The 20,983-nt window shown below is 39.5% G+C and overlaps 1 protein-coding gene across 1 annotated transcript in view; it reads right to left on the bottom strand.

Moving 5' to 3' along the window:
- UBL3 (ubiquitin like 3) overlaps positions 1-18,725 on the bottom strand; it is an 83,647-nt gene extending 64,922 nt beyond the window's left edge. The window contains exon 1 of the mRNA XM_004384154.2: positions 17,729-18,725. Within this exon, the coding sequence (XP_004384211.1) occupies positions 17,729-17,755 (27 nt within the window). The 5' untranslated portion in view covers positions 17,756-18,725. The remainder of the gene's footprint in view (positions 1-17,728) is intronic.
- Between the last annotated feature and the right edge of the window lie 2,258 nt (positions 18,726-20,983).

The raw sequence follows: 20,983 nt of genomic DNA on the forward strand, positions 1-20,983 counted from the left end.
CTGGATAAACTCCTGAAACTACTGCCCTGAGATAATCTTTAAACCTTAAACAAACAATATCCCCTGATCCCTGATGGACCAGGAGAAAGGTAGGGTGCAGAACTCAAATTCTAGTAAAAAGACCAGACTTAATGGCTTAGTATCTGTAGTGATGTCTGCTTTGAAAACTCTTCCCTCTTATTGGTAATCTGTACTTCCTCTTTTTTTAATCTCAATCTTTTCAAAGAGCCATATAAAAAGGAACCTCAAAGAAATGAGCCCAACATCCTGCTCATCTTTTACCCTCCAGGAATGTACTGAATCATAAACTCAATGGGCTGTAAAGGCAGAAAAACCTAGCAAAAAGACATTGCAAAGAGGCTAAAAAGCTAAGCAGAGTTTTTATTAGCCTCACAATACTAAGGAGAGAAAATTGAAATTCTGTGCTTGCCAAGTTAGGGGGATCTTGGTAAATACTCTCAACTTTCAACTGAGACCTGAGAAGTACGAAGCACCAGTTGTTGTTGGGTGCTGTGGAGTCGATTCAAACTCATGGCAACCCCATGTGTTACAGAGTGGAACTGCCCCCATAGAGTTTTCTCGGCTGTAACCTTTTCAGCAGAAAACTGCCAGGTCTTTCTCCCGTGGAGCAGCTAGTTGGCTTCAAACTGACAACCTTTCAGTTGGTAGCCAACTGCTTAACTGCTGCACCACCAGGGTTCCTTATGCACTAGTAATCCGTTGCCATCAAGTTGATTCTGACTCATAGTAACCCTACAGGACAGAGCAGAACTGCCCCTTAGGGTTTCCAAGGGACAACTGGTGGATTCAAACTGCCAACTTTTTGGTTAGGAGCCTGAGTTCTTAACCACTGCGCCACCAGGGCTCCTATGCACTAGTCGGAAGGCTATTTTATGTCCTGACTGCCCTGACTTCGGCCTCATATCCTATCAATCACTAATGAATCAAAGTGATCAATGCTTTTCTAACTGCCTGCCAGAGAATATTAAATCCCATCTGGAGAAAGATAACAATTCAGACCCCCTATAAATTTTCATCACAGTGTTAATAAAACATTACTAGACATCCCAGGAAAAAGGATCAAATGATCAAAAATCAGACCACAGAAATAAGCTCACAGGTGATCTAGATTTAGAGTCATTAGTCAGGAACTTTACACAACTATATAACTAATACACTCCAAAAATTTGATGAAAACATAGACAGTTCCACCAGATAACTTGAATCTGTGTAAACTTCAGGACTGAAATTAAGAACTTAATAAACTGGGTATAACAGGATATTAGACAGAGAAGATATGATAAGTGAACTGGAAGAAAGGTCAGCAGGAAATATTCAAACTGATATACAGAGGGGAAAAAAGGATGGAAACAATGCGATGATCTAACATACATGTAGCTGGAGCCCCAGAAGGAAAGGGGAAAATAAGATGGAAACAATATTTAAAGAGACACTAGCTAAGTAATTTCCCAAAATGACAAAAGACAGCAGTCAGACTCAAGAAGCTCTACAACACCATGCAGAAAAATTACATAAAAGCCACACACATGCACATAATAGTAAAAACTGCTGCCAACCGAAGACAAAGAATAAACCTTAACAACAGCCAGAGGAAAATGCAGTAACTTCAAAAGAGCAGCAATAAGACCAAAAGCTGACTTTTTAACAGAAACAGTGGAAGCCAGAATACAATAACATCTCAAAGGTACTGAAAGAAGAGACCCTTTAAAAATTAAGGTAAAATTAACACCTTTTCAGGCAAACAAGAACAGAGAACTCATCACCAGAAGACTTGTACTAAAAGTAATACTAAAGGGAGCTCCTCAGACAAAAGGAAAACCACCCAGATGCAAATACAGTAAAACAGGAAGAAACAAAAACTTCCAGAAAGGGTAAATGTGAGGACAAGCTGAAATGAGTAATGGCTGTTTTAACAACAGCAACACAATCATTATCACCAAAACAACAACAAGAATAATGTCTTTTGGAGTTTAAAACAAAGCATAAGGTGGAAGAGCGACAAATGGGATTAAATTGTTGTGAGGCACTTCCATTATCCTGGAAGCACTAAAGGTAATAATTTATGATAGACTCAAATAAGTCGAAGATGCATATTATAAACTCCAGGTTAAGCAGGGGGAGTCCCTGAGTGGCACAATCCATTAATCCACCACTAGCTGAAAGGTTGGCAATTGGAATCCACCCAGAGGCACCTTGAAAGACAGGCTTGGCGATTTGCTTCCAAAAGGTCACAGCCTTGAAAATCCTACGAAGCAGTTCTACCCTGCACACAGTGGGGCAGCATAAGTCAGAACTGACTCAACTACAACTAACAACAAGGTTAAGCAGTAAAATAATAATAAAAGAATTTAAGATAAACAAGCTAAAACAGGATAAGGAAAGAAAAAAAAGGATGATTAATCAAAAAGAAAGCAAGAATGGGGGGGCAGTTATAAAGAACCAATGATGCAAACAGAAAATAAACATTAAGATGGTAAATTTAAACCGACATAACATAGTACAGTAAGTGTACTAAATGTAAAAAACTGATACTATCAAACTTAATAAAAAACAAAACCCAATTATATGATCCTTAATGAGAGTCATCTTAAGCGTAAGAAAAAAGAAAGTTGAAGAGAAACAATGGAAAGAGTAGCCAAAAAAAAAAAGCAATATTATTATCAGAAAAAAAAATAGACTTTAAGGCAAGAATTATTACCAGAGATAAAGACGATGAAAGTATCATAATGATAAAAGGATCAATCTAACAGGAAAATACAATAATCTCAAATTTATTTGCAGCTAAATCTCAGAGAACTAGAAGAATATATACAGATGCAACCACAAGCCAAGATGGACATTTTAACATTTTTCTCAATTAACTGATTAAAAAAAAGACAAAAATGTCAGTAATATAGATTTGAACATAATTAATAAATTTGTTCTTTTTGACAACGACTAAGACACCTTTCCTCTTCAATTTGTCATTCCCAGTATAGTAGACCATACGATTGTCTGATTCAAAACGGCCAATACCAGTCCATTTCAGCCTACTAATGCCTAGGATATCTACCTTCAAGCATTCCATTTCATTTTTGACAACTTCCAATTTTTCTAGGTTCGTACTTCTTACATTTTACGTTCTGATTATTAATGGATATTTGCAGCTGTTTCTTCTCATTTTGAGTTGGGCTATGCCGGGAATGACAAACTGAAGAGGAACAGCATCGCACTCATTGTCAAACAGAACATTTCAAGATCTATCCTAAAGTACAATGCTGTCAGTGATAGGATAATATCCACATGCATAAAAGGAAGACCAGTTAATAATATGACTATTATTCAAATTTACGCACAACCACTAATGCCAAAGATCAAGAAATTGATCAAACATGCAATTAAGATGCATTGATAACTACCAGTGATTGGAATACGAAAGCTAGAAACAAAGAAGAAGGATTAGTAGTTGTAAAATATGGCCTTGGTGATAGAAACAAGCCAAAGATTGCATGATAGAACTTTGCGAGACCAACGACCTATTCATTGGAAATACCTTTTCTCAACAACACAACCAGTAACTATACACATGAACCTTGCCAGATGGAATACATAGGAATCAAATCAACTACATCTGTGGAAAGAGAGGATGGAAAAGCTCAGTATCATCAGTCAGAACAAGGCCAGGGGCCAACTGTGGAATAGACCATCAACTGCTCATATGCAAGTTCAAGCTGAAGTTGAAGAAAATTAAAACAAGTCCATGAGTGCCAAAGTACAATTGTATCCCACCTGAATTTAGAAATTATCTCAAAAATCGATCTGACACACTGAACACTAATGACCGAAGACCAGATGAGTTGTGGGATGACATCAAGGACATCATACATGAAGAAAGCAAAAGGTCACTAAAAAGACGGGAAAGAAAAGACCAAAATGGATGTCAGAAGAGACTCTGAAAGTTGCTCCTGAACATCGAGTAGCTAAAGCAAAAGGAAGAAATGATGAAGTAAAAGAGCTGAACAGATTTCAAAGGGCAGCTCCAGAAGATGACGTAAAACGAAATGCGCAAAGTCCTGGAGTTAGAAAAACAAAAGGGAAGAACACACTCAGCACTTCTCAAGCTGAAAGAACTGAAGAAAAAATTCAAGCTTCAAGTTGTAATACTGAAGGATTCTATGGTAAAGCAGAGGGTCAGTGAAAAGGAGGAAGACCCTCAAGGAGATGGATGATTTAGGAGATAATACTGGAGCCATTATTCCCTGTACTAAAATGTGACCCAGCTGGAGCTGGACTCACAAGGACTCACAAGGACACATCAACTGTGCCCTGAGGTATAAAGACAATAGCTAGGACAATCTTGGAAAACATCTTTTAGGGAACCTTTCACAGAAACAAATCATAAAACAGAGTACAAAAGACCCACACTTACCTTTTTTTCCACTCTTATCTTTTTTTATTAGCATTTAGTGAAGAGTAAGATTTGTTGGACCAATGAAGACCCCCCTGACTGTCCTGAAACCTGTACCTATGTAGGATCAAATTTTCTAACCAATCTGTGAAAAGGTGAATCTTTCAATGATTTTGCCCATTTGTAATGTTAATATGCACTGATGATTCTGTAACATCCCTTGGACATGGCTGTAGCAGCATGCTTGTCTGTTTCCTACTTTTACCTTTTTGAATACATGTCAAATAAAACTTTCTTTTTGCTCTACTAACGTTCGTGATGTTTTTACCCTAGAACAAAACATAGCAACGAAGATGGCACAGGACCGGGCAGTGTTTCGTTCTGTTGTACGTAAGGTCACTATGACTTGGAACCAACTCAATGGCACCTAACGACAATAAATTTTCTGAATTAATACATATGGAATACTGTGCTCGATTTTCTTAAAACTGACCATAAAGCAAGTGTCATAAAATTACCCACAAGTGAAATCCTAAGAATGAACGGTCCTAGACGACCAGTTTCCATTGAGTCGATTCCAACTCAGAGCCACCCCATGTGTGCAGAGTAGAACTGTGCTCCACAGAGTTTGCATGGCTGTGACCTTTTGGAAGCAGACTGCCAGGACTTTTTTCCAAGGCTCCTCTGGGTGGGTTTGAACCACCCACCTTTTTGGTTAGTACATGAGTGCTTGGCACCACCCAGGGACTCCTAGACCACAGTAGTATTAAACTGATATGAATAACAAAAAGAGATTTAGAAAATCCCCAGATGTTCAGATATTAAGCAATATATTTCTAAATAACCCATAGGTCAAAGATGACAACACAATGAAGATTTAAAAATAGTATGAATTGAATAATAAAATATAACATATTAAATGCATAAGTCTAGCTAAAGCTGCATTTAAAAGGAAATTTCATAGACTTAACTACATACATTTTAAAAAGTAGAAAGACTGATAATGATTTAAGCATCCATCTCAAGAAATTTGAAATGAACAGCAAATAAAACGCAAAAAAAGTCGAAAGAAATAAATCAAGGTCAAAGTAGAAATCAACAGGAAACAGAATTTTTTAAATCTGAAACTTGGCTCTTTGAAAAGATTGAGATTAAAAAAAGAGGAAGTACAAATTACCAATAAGAGGGAAGAGTTTTCAAAGCAGACATCGCTACAGATACTACATGAAAAAGCTAATAAAAGGATATTGTGGAAAACTTTACCCCAAACTGGAAAATTTAGATGAAACAGACAAATTCTGTGAAAAGCAAAACTTGCCAAAATTACAAACAAACAGAAAATGGGAATAGCCTTATGTGTATTGCGAAATAGTCTCAACCTCCATAACAAAACTCCAGAGGGCCTCACCAGTGAAATCTTCCAAGCATCTAAGGATGAAATAAAATCAATCTTCACGTGCTCTTCCAGAGAATTAAAAACAAAACAAAAACACTTCCCAACTCATTTTATGAGGTCAGCATAACCTTGATACCGAAATTTCTCAAAGACTTCACAAGAAATTAAAATTACTAGCCAATCTTTTGCATGCAAAAATTCTAAACAAAATAATCTAGTAAAGACAAATACCAATCGAAAATAAGCTTTAATTCTCCCTGTTGAAAATAAGGGAATAAATTCCTGTACTCCCCTGTTCTTTCAGAATTCACTTTAGTTAACTCTCGTTAGGTGCCGTAGAGTTGGTTCCGACTCATAGTAACCCTAGGTTCAACGTAATGAAACGCTGTCAGGTCCTGCACCATCCTCACAATCACTGTCATGCTTGAGCCCATTGTTGCAGCCACTGTGTCAATTCACCTTGTTGAGGGTCTTCCTATTTTTTGCTGACCCTCTACTTTACCAAGCTTGATGTCCTTCTCCAGGGACTGATCCCTCCTGATAACATGTCCAAAGTATGTGAGAGGTAGTCTCGCCATCCTTGCTTCCAAGGAGCATTCTGGTTGTACTTCCTCCAAGACAGATAACTAGAAACTAGTTAGATAACTAGTAATGGTAAAATCTTTTGTCTTTCTGAAAAGTATGTAAACCAAAGATGTTTCCGCAAAGACCTGGGAACCATCCCTTGAAAGGTAATCATGGAAGCTCACACCTCTACCTCCCAGTTTCCTGGAAAGAGATCAGCATAACTTCAGACATCCTGTCACAACATACTGGAAAATTAACAATTTTATCCTAAACATGAGTGTAATGAGTTGTAGCCACTCAGCTATATAAAAGATTAAGATTTTTGTCTTTGCAATCTCATTAGAGGACTGCCTGTGATGCGCCACATTCTGGTTTAACGCTTATTCAATCATAAAACTTTTCTTTTCTACCGATGGGTTATGTTCATGGCGAGGTTCTCTGGGATGAGAGTAGATTTTTTTTTTTTTTTTTTGTAACTTTTCCCCAACACTAGCATATTAAAAAGGAGTCCTGTTGGCACAAGGGTTAAGCTCGGCTGCTAACCCAAAGATTGGTGGTTTGAACCCACCCAGTAGCTGCATGGGAGAAAGACCTGGAGGTCTGCTCCAATGAAGATTACAGTCAAGAAAACCCTACAGGGCAGTTCTACTCTGTCATATGGAGTCGCTATGAGTTGGAATCTCCTTAACAGCACTCAACAATAATAGCATATTAAAAAGATAATGGATATGGAATAAGTTACATTTATCCAGAAATTCAATGGTTCTTTAAAATCAGGGAATATGTATCTTCCCTTCTCTCCTCCCCACAGAAAAATTTTAATACATATCCTTTAACACAGGAGCTACATTTTTAAGAATTTTATCCTAAAGAAATAATGTATTTTTGCAAGTAACACTCCCATGTAAATAATGTGCATAGCGCACCTAGGAAAATAACACACCAAGGGAAAGGGTTGTGGGATTGGCAACAAACGTGTAACGCAGAGCTATTTGTGTAAAAAATACAGTAATCAGACAAGGCAGAGATATGTTTAAGAATATTCACTATATCATTGCTTATAATAGCTTTTAAATGTCCATGAATACGAAATTAGCTAAATAATTTATGTACATCAGCATGAGTTCAAAAACACAACGAAGTTCTATATTTATTTGTATGGATAGATTATCATGAGATATGGCTAAATGAAAAAAGTAGGCTATGAAAGTAGCAATATGTCTATGACAAAACACTAATTTTATATGAAAGTAAAGAAAATTAAATATTTTTCATGAGAGAACATTTTGTTAGACACAATGAATTGCCACCTCCATTTAGGTACATAAACAAAAGATATAATGCCAAACTTGGACAATTTTCTTCAGCAGAAAGAACATTTTCTTCTCAAAATCTAGTCACAAAATTGCCCACATATATATTCTAGTTAGGCCATTTTAAAATGCTACCAGATTTGAATCAATCAGTAAAGAAGCTGCATCATACATTAGCAGTTCACAGTATGAAGATAAAAATAAAATGCCCTGAAAGCATTAAGTCCTTTACAGGTCAATCTGTTTGTTACATATATAAAGCAGTAATAGTTTTTCAAGTGGTAAATGGATACGAAAATATTCAATTGTATAACAAAAATATACACAACAGGTTAAAGAAAATGCCCTTTAATTTTAGCAATCAATAAGACAACCCACCTTCATTAGAATGATCCTGACCCAGAGGCTAATAGTATATTTACAGAGATATACAAAACAGCTTTCATCCCTAGTCTATCTAGCTCAATCAGCAGTGATTGCCTGGAGCAAGGTGTTGGGAAGGAATCAGAGGGAGGCATTCTGCTTTGGGAAATGTGCGTGAGGAATTTACTGCTGTTTGCTCTGGTATGGTGGGGGGAGGGGTACAGTGTGTTTATCATTATTGCCATCAGACCCAGATTCTTATCCTAGCTCTACTTTTCATTAACTATGTGACCTCAAACAAGTCCCTTACCCTCTCTGAACTTAGGTTCTGAGAAAGTGAAAAATCAGTCTGCTCATAATCAGACTGTGATGTCTCCAACAGACACAGACAAGGCCAACAGAAGACCGAGGTCACAGGACAGCTCCAAAATAACTAACAACCCCCTTCCTCTGAGTGATTGCTGCTTTCTTACCAATGACTCCCACAGCCCACCTCATTTCTCCCACCTCCGTAACAAAGACTGCTGAGGCCCAATTACTGTACCACCTCTACTTCATGCATGAACAGCATTCAATCCAGAGCTCCAACCCCACAAAAATCTCCTCCCTGCTTACTGAGACGCCACGTGGTTCTTCTGGTACGTGCTCTTCCGGGCTGCAGCAAGTTCATAAACCTAACTTTCTTCCTTACAGGTGCATTCCTGGTGGGCCTCATCTGGTGAGCATTATCAGTTTATCTATAGTATCACCTATATTTATCCAGGGTCAGTGTGAGGATTAAATGTGAATTACCAAGCATCATGCCTGGTAAACAGCAAGTACACAACAAATATTAGTTCTCTCTCCCCTATGAATTCGAAATAAAACTATACATGTAATTTTATTTTTTAATCATCTATCTAGTACTTCACTATCAAGAATCTGCCCTCCTCCAATAAACAGAACTCTAAACAATCAAAAGAGACGTGGATCAAGTCTGTGAAATAAAGCTCATTCACTATTTTTTGTTAAGCAACCTCTGAAAATCCAATTTGTACACTATTTGCTCATTTTTGACACACATTATTCTAACAAACTTTGGAAACCTGGCTTCCACACCCACAGCAAACTAGAATCAGCCACTGTAAATAGTTGAGAGGGACAGGTGGGCATATTGATCATTTTAAAAAAACCATTGCCATCAGGTCGATTCCAACTCACAGTGACTCTATAGGTTTCCAAGGCTGTAATCTTTATGGAAGCAGACTGCCACATCTTTCTCCCACAAACCAATGACATACCTGTCTTTCAGTTAGCAGCCAAGTGCTTAAGTACTGCGCCACCAGGCTCCATATACTGACCGTAGAAAGAAATAATTGCTCAAAGGGCAGGAGACAGAAAAACTAAAAATATCAAACACAAGTGAGACAGAGCTCCCACAGTGCTCTTGACCCGGCTTCCTCCCCTACAGTGTTGTATTGCAAAATCGTTTCCTTTGCTGGGCTCTCCACCACCCCACCCCACCCCCACCCCAGCTCTGCATTTGAATCCTGCTTTTGCTTGAAGGTTATATGTAAACCCCATTGTGCTTGCGTAGTATGATTAAGAATGTTGCTGACGTAACTTCTATGAACTTCCTACTTGTAAACCCCTTTAAAAGTAACCTGCCTGCCCGCCCTGACTCCATTTCCTTGAACAATGAAATAAAGGTGCCTTTCTTGTTCTCCCACCTCGGGTCTCTCATTTATTGGCCAATACAAGTCACGCTGAGTAAGAACCTGGGGTTTCCACCTGGTAACACAAGAACTTAAAATGCTCAGAAATCTGAAGCTATCTTGCAGTGGCTTCTACATTTTTTCGATTGAATACCACAACTATAAAATACTTAAGCATATATCTTCAATATATGTATACTCACTTATAAGTAATATATTATGTATTTTATAAGGTATATACTAAAATAGAAATCAAAAGATAAAAATATTGTTTTAATTTATTTTTTATTTTAACTATGAACTGTTTTAATTACAGTGAAACCTGTGAGAGATGGAACTTGATGGGATTGCCTTGTTTTTCCAGGTCTTGCAAGTTTTCCACCTTTGACAGGGTGCAGGTACCACTTTTCCATCGCTCTCTGTTTAGTGGAAAATACTTGAATTTTCCTTCTTTCGCAGGTTTCTGGCTTTCACAAGTTTTACACAATTAACTTTGCAATCACTAAAAAATACTACTACTGTTAATGTATTGAATGAAAGCACTATTACTGAACATGCCCCTTTATTTTTAAAAACCTTGGATTCCCAACTTGTGAACTTGGTTTTTAAGAGCTGACTTAACTGCAAACAACCCAGCTCACAAAAATGCATAGATCTATGTGAAAGAATACGTCACTAACTGGTTTACTAAGTCATGATATCACTTTTCCAGTCTATCCACCAAACAGGCAAGTTACTTGATGTCCATGTTATTAAAACAGAAATATCTTTAAATATTAAAATACTTTTCCTGATGTTGCTTTTTAAGTTTCTAATAAACGGGTCCAAAGTACACTGAAATTCTTTCTAAGGAAGATTTTTCAACAGGTTAGAAACACCCATACATTTTCAAAATGCTCTCTCCATAACATCAGTTTCTTCCAAAAAGCAGGCATTTTCTCAATTATTGTTTGAAATGTCAATTTTGCCTTGAAGAGACAACTCAGTGTTTGTTTTGTTTTTTCAAAGATACCTGCTAGGTAGCGCACTATTGAGAGCCTCCTCTCATCACAACAAAGGTCAGGATATCTAGAACACTCCTTGTTTTTTAAAATAAAAAAGTGTAATTCATCTTTGAGTTCTAAAACTCTTTAAAATACGTAAACAAGTGAACCTCTGTATAAAACAATTTCACAGCTGTTCCCTATCTCAATACAAAGTATCGCAGATTCTTCTTTTAAAGTATTTTTAAAAGTAACCACATGATATACTGCAACAGAAAAAGTACGAAAAGGCTGAGAAACCCACAGTGCTGCTCTTGGCCTCTACATTCCAGAATTCCCAAATCTTCCCTCAGCAAACCACACTCCCTGTGACCACCTGAATGTGGACCCAGGAAAGCCTCACAGCCATCCATACGTTAACGCAAAAGCTCAGCCCTCACCCTTTTTGGGTACAAAACAAACGCAGATGTCTAACATTTTTATTCTCACACCTGAAGCGACTATTGCCTCACCTCACTCTGTAAACCACTGATCTAGTGAAAAAAGAAAGGTCCCTGGGTGGCGCTAAAGGTTGGTAGTTGGAACTGTTAAAAAATAATCAAAACTCATTCAGCGAAATTTGAATATAAGATTTATTCAGAGCAGATATTCTATAGGCATATAGGGAAATCATTCTGATTCCAGGAAAAGCAAATGGTTTGAAGAAGCTAGGTACAATGAGGCTTATAAAGAGAAGAGGAGGGAGAAATACAGAAGATCACCCATTGGCTAATCTTAATATGATTGACTGAACTCTTACCCTTCCCTTTTTACTGAGATCAACTGTTACCAGGTCACAAGATGGTCTCAGTCCCTCCACCTAGCCATATCTTTTGAAATTCAAATTTAGTAAGCCAGGCTTCAAACAGGAAATAAAGGATTTGCAACTCTGGGTGAAAGAAAAGCTGCTGGTGGGTTCATTTTGGTCAGGAATTTCTTTAAAGTGAGCATTTGGTTTCATGGGTAAGAAAACCCCCAAATCGAAGCAAGAAATTTGCTATTAATTTCTGTGACAGAATCCACCCAGCAGCACCATGGCAGCAAGGCCTAGTGATCTGCTTCCATAAAGATTACAGCCAAGAAAACCCTATTGGGCAGTTCTACTCTGTCACATGGGGTCACTATGAGTTGGGATCAACTCAGTGACAATGGTTTGGTTTTGGTTGGATCTAGTGAAGGGGCACCAAGCTTTACAATCTATGTAAGGTCCTGAAGGTATCACAGTTGTAGCTTACAGAATAATAAAAAATTACTCAGAGAGGTATTTCAATAAATGGTCACTGAACTGAATTAATATTATTCCAAAGATGATTCTAAGTGACCGAAAAACAAGTTAACTTATGCGTAGTACATTCTGCTTAAGCAAAAAGGACAATAACCCAAAGTTGTTAGACTGGGATACTTCAAAACACAACCTTAATGTATTAAGAAAACCCACTGGTTCAGAATGACTTGTTTCCCATAGTTTACAGATTACTGTGAATTCTACCATCACTTTCATTTTTCTTCCCCCAGAATGACAGAAATTTGAAAATGAAGAGCATATTTAAGAAGTGTATACTTTAGTTTCCTAAATCACATTTAGTGTTTTACATTATGAAAACCAGGAGAGCCATCAGTATTTTATTCACTAATTTAAAGTAACTTTCAGCTTTAATAGTAAAAGAATATTGTTCATATTTAAAGTGATAATAGAAGCAGATGCCCATGGAAGTAGTAGTCAAAAAAATCAAATGATGTTTTGTATTGGGCAAATCTGCTGCAAAAGACCTCTTTAAGGTGTTAAAAAGCAAAGATGTCACTCTGAGGAATAAGGTGCACCTGACCCAAGTCATGGTCTTGTCAATTGCCTCACATGCATGCGAAAGCTGGACAATGAATAAGGAAGACTAAAGAAAAATTAATGCCTTTGAGTTATGGTGTTGGCGAAGAATATTGAATATACCACATACTGCCAGAAGAATGAACAAATCTGTCCAGGAAGAAGTACAGCCAGAATGCTCCTTAGAAGCGAGAATGGTGAGACTTCATCTCATGTACTTTGGACATGTTATCAGGAAAGACCAGTTCCTGGAAAAGAACATCATGCTTGGGAAAGTAGAGAGTCAGCAAAAAAGAGGAAGGCCTTCAATGAGATGGACTGACACCATGGTGGCTGCAACAATGGGCTAAAACACAGCAATGACTGTAGGATGGTGCAGGACTGGGCAGCGTTTGGTTCTGTTGTACACGGGGTCGGTATGGGTCAGAACTGACTTGACGGCATCTAACAGCAACAACAATAGAAGGAGACATCACAGACTTCGTGTTTAACACCATTACTAATTAACAGTAGTAGCACCAGTATGGAGCATATTTACCTGTCCCTGTTGGTACAGATGGTTAAGCACTCAACTACTAGTGGAAAGGCTGGTAGTTCAAACCCACTCAGAGGTGCTTTGGAAGACATGCCTGGCATTCTGCTTCCAAAAGGTCACAGCCATTGAAAACCCTACGGTGCACTCATGGGGTTGCCATGAGTCAGAATCCACTTAACAGCAACAAACAACATAATTAACAAGAAAATAATGCCTCCTCAGTCAAGAAAATTCAATATAGTTTAATTAAAACTCTATTCTATTTTAAAAAGTATGGGAGATAGAATAAATATGATTTATATTCATATAGAAGCCCTGGGGGTGCAGATCTTAACAGCTATGGCTGCTAACCAAAAGGTTGGCAGTTCAAATCCACCAGCTGCTCCTTGGAAACCCTATGGGGCTGGTTCTACTCTGTCCTATAGGCTCGCTATGAGTTGGAATTGACTCAATGGCATTGGGTTTGGTTTTTTGATTTTATATTCATATAAGTTTTATATTGTAAAAGAATGTCAAAGACATTGATAGGAAACAGTTTACAGGAAGGAAAGATCACTGTGGGTTAGAATGAACTAAACTGTTTTCACAGAGGAGAGGGACAGGAGGTACGGAAGGATTCAGAGAGCTGGAACGGAAATGGCATTCAAAGCAGAGAAAAATACTTTGTCTTTTGTTTTGTTAATAAAAATGTGTACTTCAAAACCCCAAATATAAGGCACATCCAAATAAAACAACCTGGAGAAACATCCAGTTACAGATGCATTTATTAAGCTGTTCATCAATTCACACACTTATATATGTAAGTGGCACTTATCACTCTTTAGCTTCAGAAAACCTCCCAACTTAGACTTGATGTAAGATCTCTAGCAGAAGAGGGAAAGAAGAGCTGTAAGTAAAGAGAGAAAAGTGTTGGGGGGGGGGGGCGTTAGATCTCAATGTATTCTAATTTATTCTCTGGACCTTTTTCTAGCAAAGGCAATTTTTCTCTAGTATAAACAACATCTATCACCTCACCTTAACTTGAAAAAATGATAAAAGTTCAATTTGAAAGGAAATTCATTTTTGTTATTTGCTGTCCACCAGAGGGCTCCAATATTTCTCCCACAGATGGAAGAGATAACAGAAATCACAGTATTCATTAAGCACATAAAATGTACTGAAAAAATTCAAATTGTCATTATCTTATTTAATTCAAAACTAAAAATGCTGCATCTACTATAATTTCAACATTAACAGCTTTAAAAGATACAGGGCTTTTCTTTAAATGTTTTATTAACTAAAATGTTTCAAATACCAAAATTGCTTTGCCATTATTCTCACAGTGCCAATTCCTTTCTTAGGTAGGTTTTTCAGATTTAAGATATTGTAAAGTATAATTTTAGTCCAAAGCTCTAAATAGTAGCTCACACATTGTACATGATACTTTTATAGATACAATACTTTATTTCTTGATAACTTTCCAGAAATGACAATCCCGAAAACAAAATTACCACCTTATCTACCCAGATTCAGGCCTTGCTAATATAGGGGGCAAATAGTTTTCTAGCAGAAAATCTACAGTCATTAACACAATCCATGCAACAGTCATAAACAATGAATACTGCCTCATTATGAACGATGATTCTGGCTGAGGAAAAAAAAAAGGAAATGAATCATTTAAATAATGTATTATAATGATATCCTGTTTGGCTATTTTCAGATTTGTTTCACAAATAAATTACACTGAGATATTAGTAAATCTTAGTTCAAACTCAACTACTCTTAGCAAAAGAAAAACCAGTATTTTATGCAAAAATATTGATACTATTTATAGGACATATTTTTAATGAATGTTAACTGGAAAAGTACCAAATGCAAGTTATTTTTCTAAAAGAGCACAGCAAATCCATTCACTAGGCATGCCACTCCCCCTCCAAAACAACTGACTTGCTAAGTTTGGATTATTAAAAATATGAGACTCCTTATGGTAAACAAAAATTTATTAAACGTTGAAAAATAAATTTTAAAGGTGAGTTATATTTACAAAACAAAAAGGAATGATTAAAAAAAATCGATTTTAAAGTGAGTCAGAATCATAACCCTGAGACAACTCTACCAAAAACATTAATCAATTTAGCAATTACTGTAGCTCATGAATGGATTATCTCTAATGAAACCATGACAGTAGTTTTTCCTCCACCCCACCCGTCGAATAGGATTATTCCTATACAACTGACAAACACCATCAAAATATAAAAGAGCGAAACGTTGGTTTCTAAATTGCACATACTGACTGACAACGCTTAAAAACCTTAAAATTTTACTTCACCTAGCAAAACCTACCTATGCATACTTGCAAGTTTCCTGGATTCTAACAGTATGTATCCTAATCAATTTAGAGCTAAGATGCAAAGAAATGTCACTTTGTTTGTGGATGGGAGGTAGGGGTAAGGAGACTGGCTTTTCAAGATTCAAAGAGCGGTAAAATTGTTCTCATTTCTAACTCATGAATGTAAATTCAGATTGTAAATTATTGATATGAAAAGTGTAGCAAATATGAAGTACTTAACCAACAACTTCTAACCAGTATTTATCATGTTATATTTCAAAAAGTTGAGAATTCTAGGCGCATATCAAACGAAAGCACTTTGTAAGCAAAAATACAAGGTTAAGTAATAGCAAATGAAGGTTTACAAACCTTTAACCCAGGAAAAATAATCTCAAGACCTCCAACAAGTTGAACAGATAGAAAAGGAGACATAAAAAATACTCAGAACAATCTAATCTGAGCCCTGAAATCGCATCATCAGGGCATTATATGTTTATTACATAATACTGCTTTGCCCTTGCATATCACCTTTAATCAAGCGATCTCAAAGCACCACAAAAATCCTCAAGGCCTTAAAATACAGTCTAAAACAGAAATAGTTCTATTTTATAAACGCAGCTATTATTTTATTAGTGTAACAAAACCTTGCCACTACTTCCAAGTTCCCTGATGTGAACAGTAGCTTCCGATCCCATTCTGACTTGGAAGCAGTACCTATTCCCCAAATCATCTCAGTTTGTGACTGAAACTACGCACATTCCAGCTCTTCCTCATCGCTGGGCCTAAAGAAAGTAGTGGCACTGTTTTAATGACAGAAATCTATTTCATGACAATTTCCGTAACAGAATAAACAGTACCTCGGGTGAACATATCCTGCAGGGTGCATGGTGATGTAAAATGGAGGCTTCAGAAAGAGTAGATCTTTGCTGGAGGGGATGAGTTCACAGAGTGCTCATCAAACACAAGAACTAGCATTTCACAGCTCTGTCTAGAGACCTCCCCAGCCAACTTCCAGAGCAACGTGGAGGAAATCATGGCCAGCCGCCCTGAACCAGGCAGACCATTTTCATGCGTGCACACGGTAAAGGAAAGGAAAACCCAAAGGACAATGCATGGGTTTTAAGACTCAGGAAGGAGAGTGTACGTACGGTTGCTGTGTGGCCACCCGAGAGGCAGATCGTTGTGGTTCCTTGCATTTAAATCGCACATTAAATGGAAAAGCAGACAGAAGCAAAATGTTTTTAAACCAAGGTCAAAATGTGTCGTTTAGGGGAATTTAATTTTTTATTCAATATCTGTAAATAAAGTTTGCTACTATGGAAACATCTGACATTTTTTGAAATTTAATCAGCAGCAAAATTCAATTTCCTTTTTTCACTGGAATACACACTCAAACGTTAACTCAATAAAAGTGAGCATAACTATGTTAACTTCAATTCTTTCATAAACAGGATTATTCGTCTTCTTGTTAATTGCATTATGTTTGCCCTCCCGGCTACAAAGTGTCATTTCACAGTCACACTAGCCCACCCTCCAGCACTGGAAGCCTACAGTTACTGATAGCCAACAGTCACAACCTCAACCTTTACAAACAAGAAGATAAGCGTCAATAAATAAGAGGACTTTCTGTTTCAAGTTCCAAACACGCAATGATAAAGACTCGAAAAACACATTCCATCAGCTGTAAAAGTCGAATATTTGGTACTAAAAGTCCTGGAATGTTCACTGAAAGATCTGTCTAGATTTGTGAAAACTCCAAAACGTCTTAGTACTCCCGATGCCACACTTGCTCACTCGGAAATTTCCAAAAGCACTCAGCAGTAATACAAATTGGAGTAGACTTTTCCTTAAAGGACATCCCTGTTCTTGAAAAAATACCAAGTGTGCACCTACAGCATGGATGTTCTCTCCTCGGTCATGGCGGTTCGATTCCCGTTTCCCTCTCTCCCTGTGTGGCTCCTAGGGACACCCCACTGTCACCGACGCTTTCGAAGCGTTAAGATACCAGTGTTTCCGAGGCTTCTCGCAAAGAGAGATTTTCTCCACTTCAAGATACCTTGCTCCATTTTCCCCACTGTCTCCGATGGTGTAAAAACACAATCAAATGAGAAAATCCAGACTAAAAAACTATACTTTCGAAAAGAGGAAAACCAGAAGCACCAACTTCTGCAAATCCCCCAGCACAGTGGCTTTCCAACAGTCCCCCGCAAACCTTCACCCCATGCCTGCAGCCCTTCTGATAAAACAGGATTGGAAACCACAATTCAATCAAATCCTGCCAGCATTTCTCCTCCACTTACCATATCCGCCGGGACATTACTGGACATCTTGCCGTTTGATAGATACCCAGATGTGTTAGGAAAAAAAAGACAACAACAAACAAAAAGAGCAGAAATCTTCACGCTCCAGAAAGAAATCTTCACGATTTGGAGGGGTTCGCGATGTGCTTTCCAAAAACGAAGTTATTCTGGAACCCAAGTGCCGCCTGGCCGAGGTGCAGGCGACAAGAGGAACAGTCCCCAGAAGCTGGGTCTGGCCGGCGCAGCGGAGACTCCGGGATAGAAGCAGCAGCCCCGTCGTCGTCGTCGTCGTCAACAGCAGCAGCCCCAGGACCGGCCGCGCCAGGTGGACCCCGCCGAGTGACACACGGACATGGAGCGGGTGGGAGGGAGTTAAATCCGCCTTCCTCCTTTCCCTGCCCCGGCGATGATTCACGGTCGCTCCCGAGTCAAGTCCTCATTAGGCAGGAGGAAAATGCCCGGTGTGTAAGTACACAGATAACTATGTCGCTACACATCGACACGGGCGGCGCGAGGGGCCGCCGAGGAGCGCGCGGAGGGCGCGGGGAAACGGCTCAGGTCGCGCGCCGGGGCAGGACAGCCGAGCCGCGGCGCCGCGCGCTCAAGGGCATGGAACTTGTCTGCAGCCGAAGCGGAGCCCCGGGAGGAGCGTGAAGCGAGCTCGGCCCGACGGGAGCCCCCGCCTCGGGTCAGGCTGCGGGCGCCTCTAGACAGCGGCGGCGGCGGCGGCAGCGCCTGCTCTCTGGGCGCCTCGTCTTCCCCCGCCTCCCGCGCCACCGCCTCCCCGTCTCCGCCTTCCCCTCCCCGCGGAGCTCCCCGGAAGACGCGGCGATTGTTTCCTCTCAGAGTTCTGTCTCTCCTCCTCCGCTGCCACTTTTCAGTTCGAGACGCCGCAGCCGCCTCCTGTCATCGCCTCTCAAGCCAACATGGCGGCGGCGGCGGCGACGGCGGCGGCAGCGGCCCCAGCTGGAGTCGGCGACACGCAGAAAGTACGCCCCCCCCTCCCCGCAGCCGCCGCTTCCAGCCCCAACCAAGTGCGTCTCTACGAAGACCACCCTCGAGCATCATGGGAATTGTAGTCTGCGCGGGTGGGGGCGGGGGGCACGTAACGCGTCCTCGCCACGCCCCTCGTAGCAACAGTTGCTAGGAAAGGCAAGCTCCCTTCCCTGCTTGAGATGAGCTACTGACCAGGAGTTAGGTGATACCTTATACCAAGAGTGCTGTGATCAAGCATTATTTGAGGTAAATGATTCTGAAGAGAGAAATTCCCTCAAGCACTATCTGCACACAGAGTTTAGGAAGGTATACCTTCAGACAGAATGATTTCTTTTAATTACAGCATGCTCTCCAGACGTCCTACAATCTCAAAGCATTTTGTACAGTGATTTCATCTAGGTCTCCTCACAATTACATTTAGAAGATCAGAAGCAATCATTGATTTCCAATAAGGTCACAGAGGTTCAGCAGAAACAGGGATCTCATTAAGCAGTGAGAATGTTCGAACATGTGCTTCTTCAAGACCCTGGGCTATAAAGCTACAGTCCAGTTAATTGAACTTATCAAAAACTACATTAGATACAATAGTTGTTGTGCCAAATCTGTATCAGGAAATGGCTATTACAAACATGGGGATTCACTAGTTTAACAGGCTAGTCCCTAAAGTCTATTTAACTCATAATGTAATTGAAAACCTATACGCCTGCAGTGTCCCTGGGTGGTGTAAACTGTCAACGTGCTCGGCTGCTAACAGAAAAGTTGGAGGTACCAGTCCACCCAGAGATGCCTCAGAAGTAAGGCCTGGCAATCTACTTCTGTAAAAATCAGCCATTGAAAACCCTATGGAGCACAGTTCTACCCTGACACACATGGGGTCACCATGAGTCAGAATTGACTCAATGGCAACTGGAAACATCTGCAATGATTAGCAAATAGCTTAAAATTATGACATTATTGAGAGTCATAGGTGAAAAATATGTCTACCCCAGGTTTAGGTTTCATTTTGCTTGGATCCACAATCAATGTCCATGGAAGCAGCAGTCAAGAAATCAAACGACGCATAGCATTGGGCAAATCTGCTGCAAAAAACCTCTCTAGAGTGTTAAAAAGCAAAGATGTCACCTTGAAGACTAAGGTGCCCCTGACTCAAGCCATGGTGTTTTCGATCGCCTCATATGCATATGAAAGCTGGACAATGAATAAAGAAGACAGAAGAAGAATGGACGCCTTTGAACTATGGTGTTGGTGAAGAATATTGAATATACCATGGACTGCCAAAAGAACGAACAAATCTGTCTTAGAAGAAGTACAGCCAGAATGCTTCTTAGAAGCAAGGACAGCAAGACTACGTCTCACATACTTTGGACGTGTTATCAGAAGGAATCAGTCCCTGGGGAAGGACATCATTCTTGGTAAGGTAGAGGGTCAGCGAATAAGAGGAAGACCTTCAAAGAGATGGATTGACACCGTGGTTGCAACAATGGGCTAAAGCATAACAATGACTGTGAGGATGGCACAGGACAGGGCAGCGTTTCCTTCTGTTGTACGTAGGGTCTCTATGAGTCGGAACTGACTCCAGGGCACCTAACAGCAACGACAACAACAGGTTTAGGAACACAAGGCAGAAGCTACCAATATCCATCTGAATCTCTCTATTCAAATTTTTCTTAGTCCTTTGGCAGGGTACTATAGAAACAACCAATAACCACTCACTGTCAAGTCAGTTCCACTCATGGCAACCCTGTGTGTGTCAGAGTAGAACTGAGCTCCTTAGGGTTTTCAATGGCTAATGTTTGGAAGTAGATCACCAGATCTTTCTTCAGAGGTGCTTCTGATTGGACTGGAACTGCCAGATTTCAGTTAGCTGCTGAGTGCGTAATTGTTTGTGCCACCTGTATAAAAATGACCATGAATTTAGAGTCTGAAAAACCACCTCTCCTGCCTGCAGCCATATGACCTCATCTGTAAAACGCTTTTGCCTACCTTGCAGGGATAAAGTTGGGGCAGTTGTGAGGATGAGATCATGTGCTTTGTAAATAATCGGCACCATTTGATGTGGAGTGTTACTACTCATTCTCTCATTCAGCAAACAAACAGCTAGGCACCAGAAATTTAAAAAAAGGAATGATCCAGTCACTATCCTCAGGGAACTCGTTGTCTAGCAGCCAGTCTCACTTCCCACAGTCATCACTCCAGGCAGGTTTTTGCCTCATCAGGTTGCAAACTCTCAGGACGTTTGAAGTACCTGCCCTTTGAGTA

This window comes from Trichechus manatus, unplaced genomic scaffold, assembly GCF_000243295.1.
Source record: "Trichechus manatus latirostris isolate Lorelei unplaced genomic scaffold, TriManLat1.0 scaffold00118, whole genome shotgun sequence".
In the NCBI taxonomy this organism is placed as follows: Eukaryota; Metazoa; Chordata; class Mammalia; order Sirenia; family Trichechidae; genus Trichechus; species Trichechus manatus.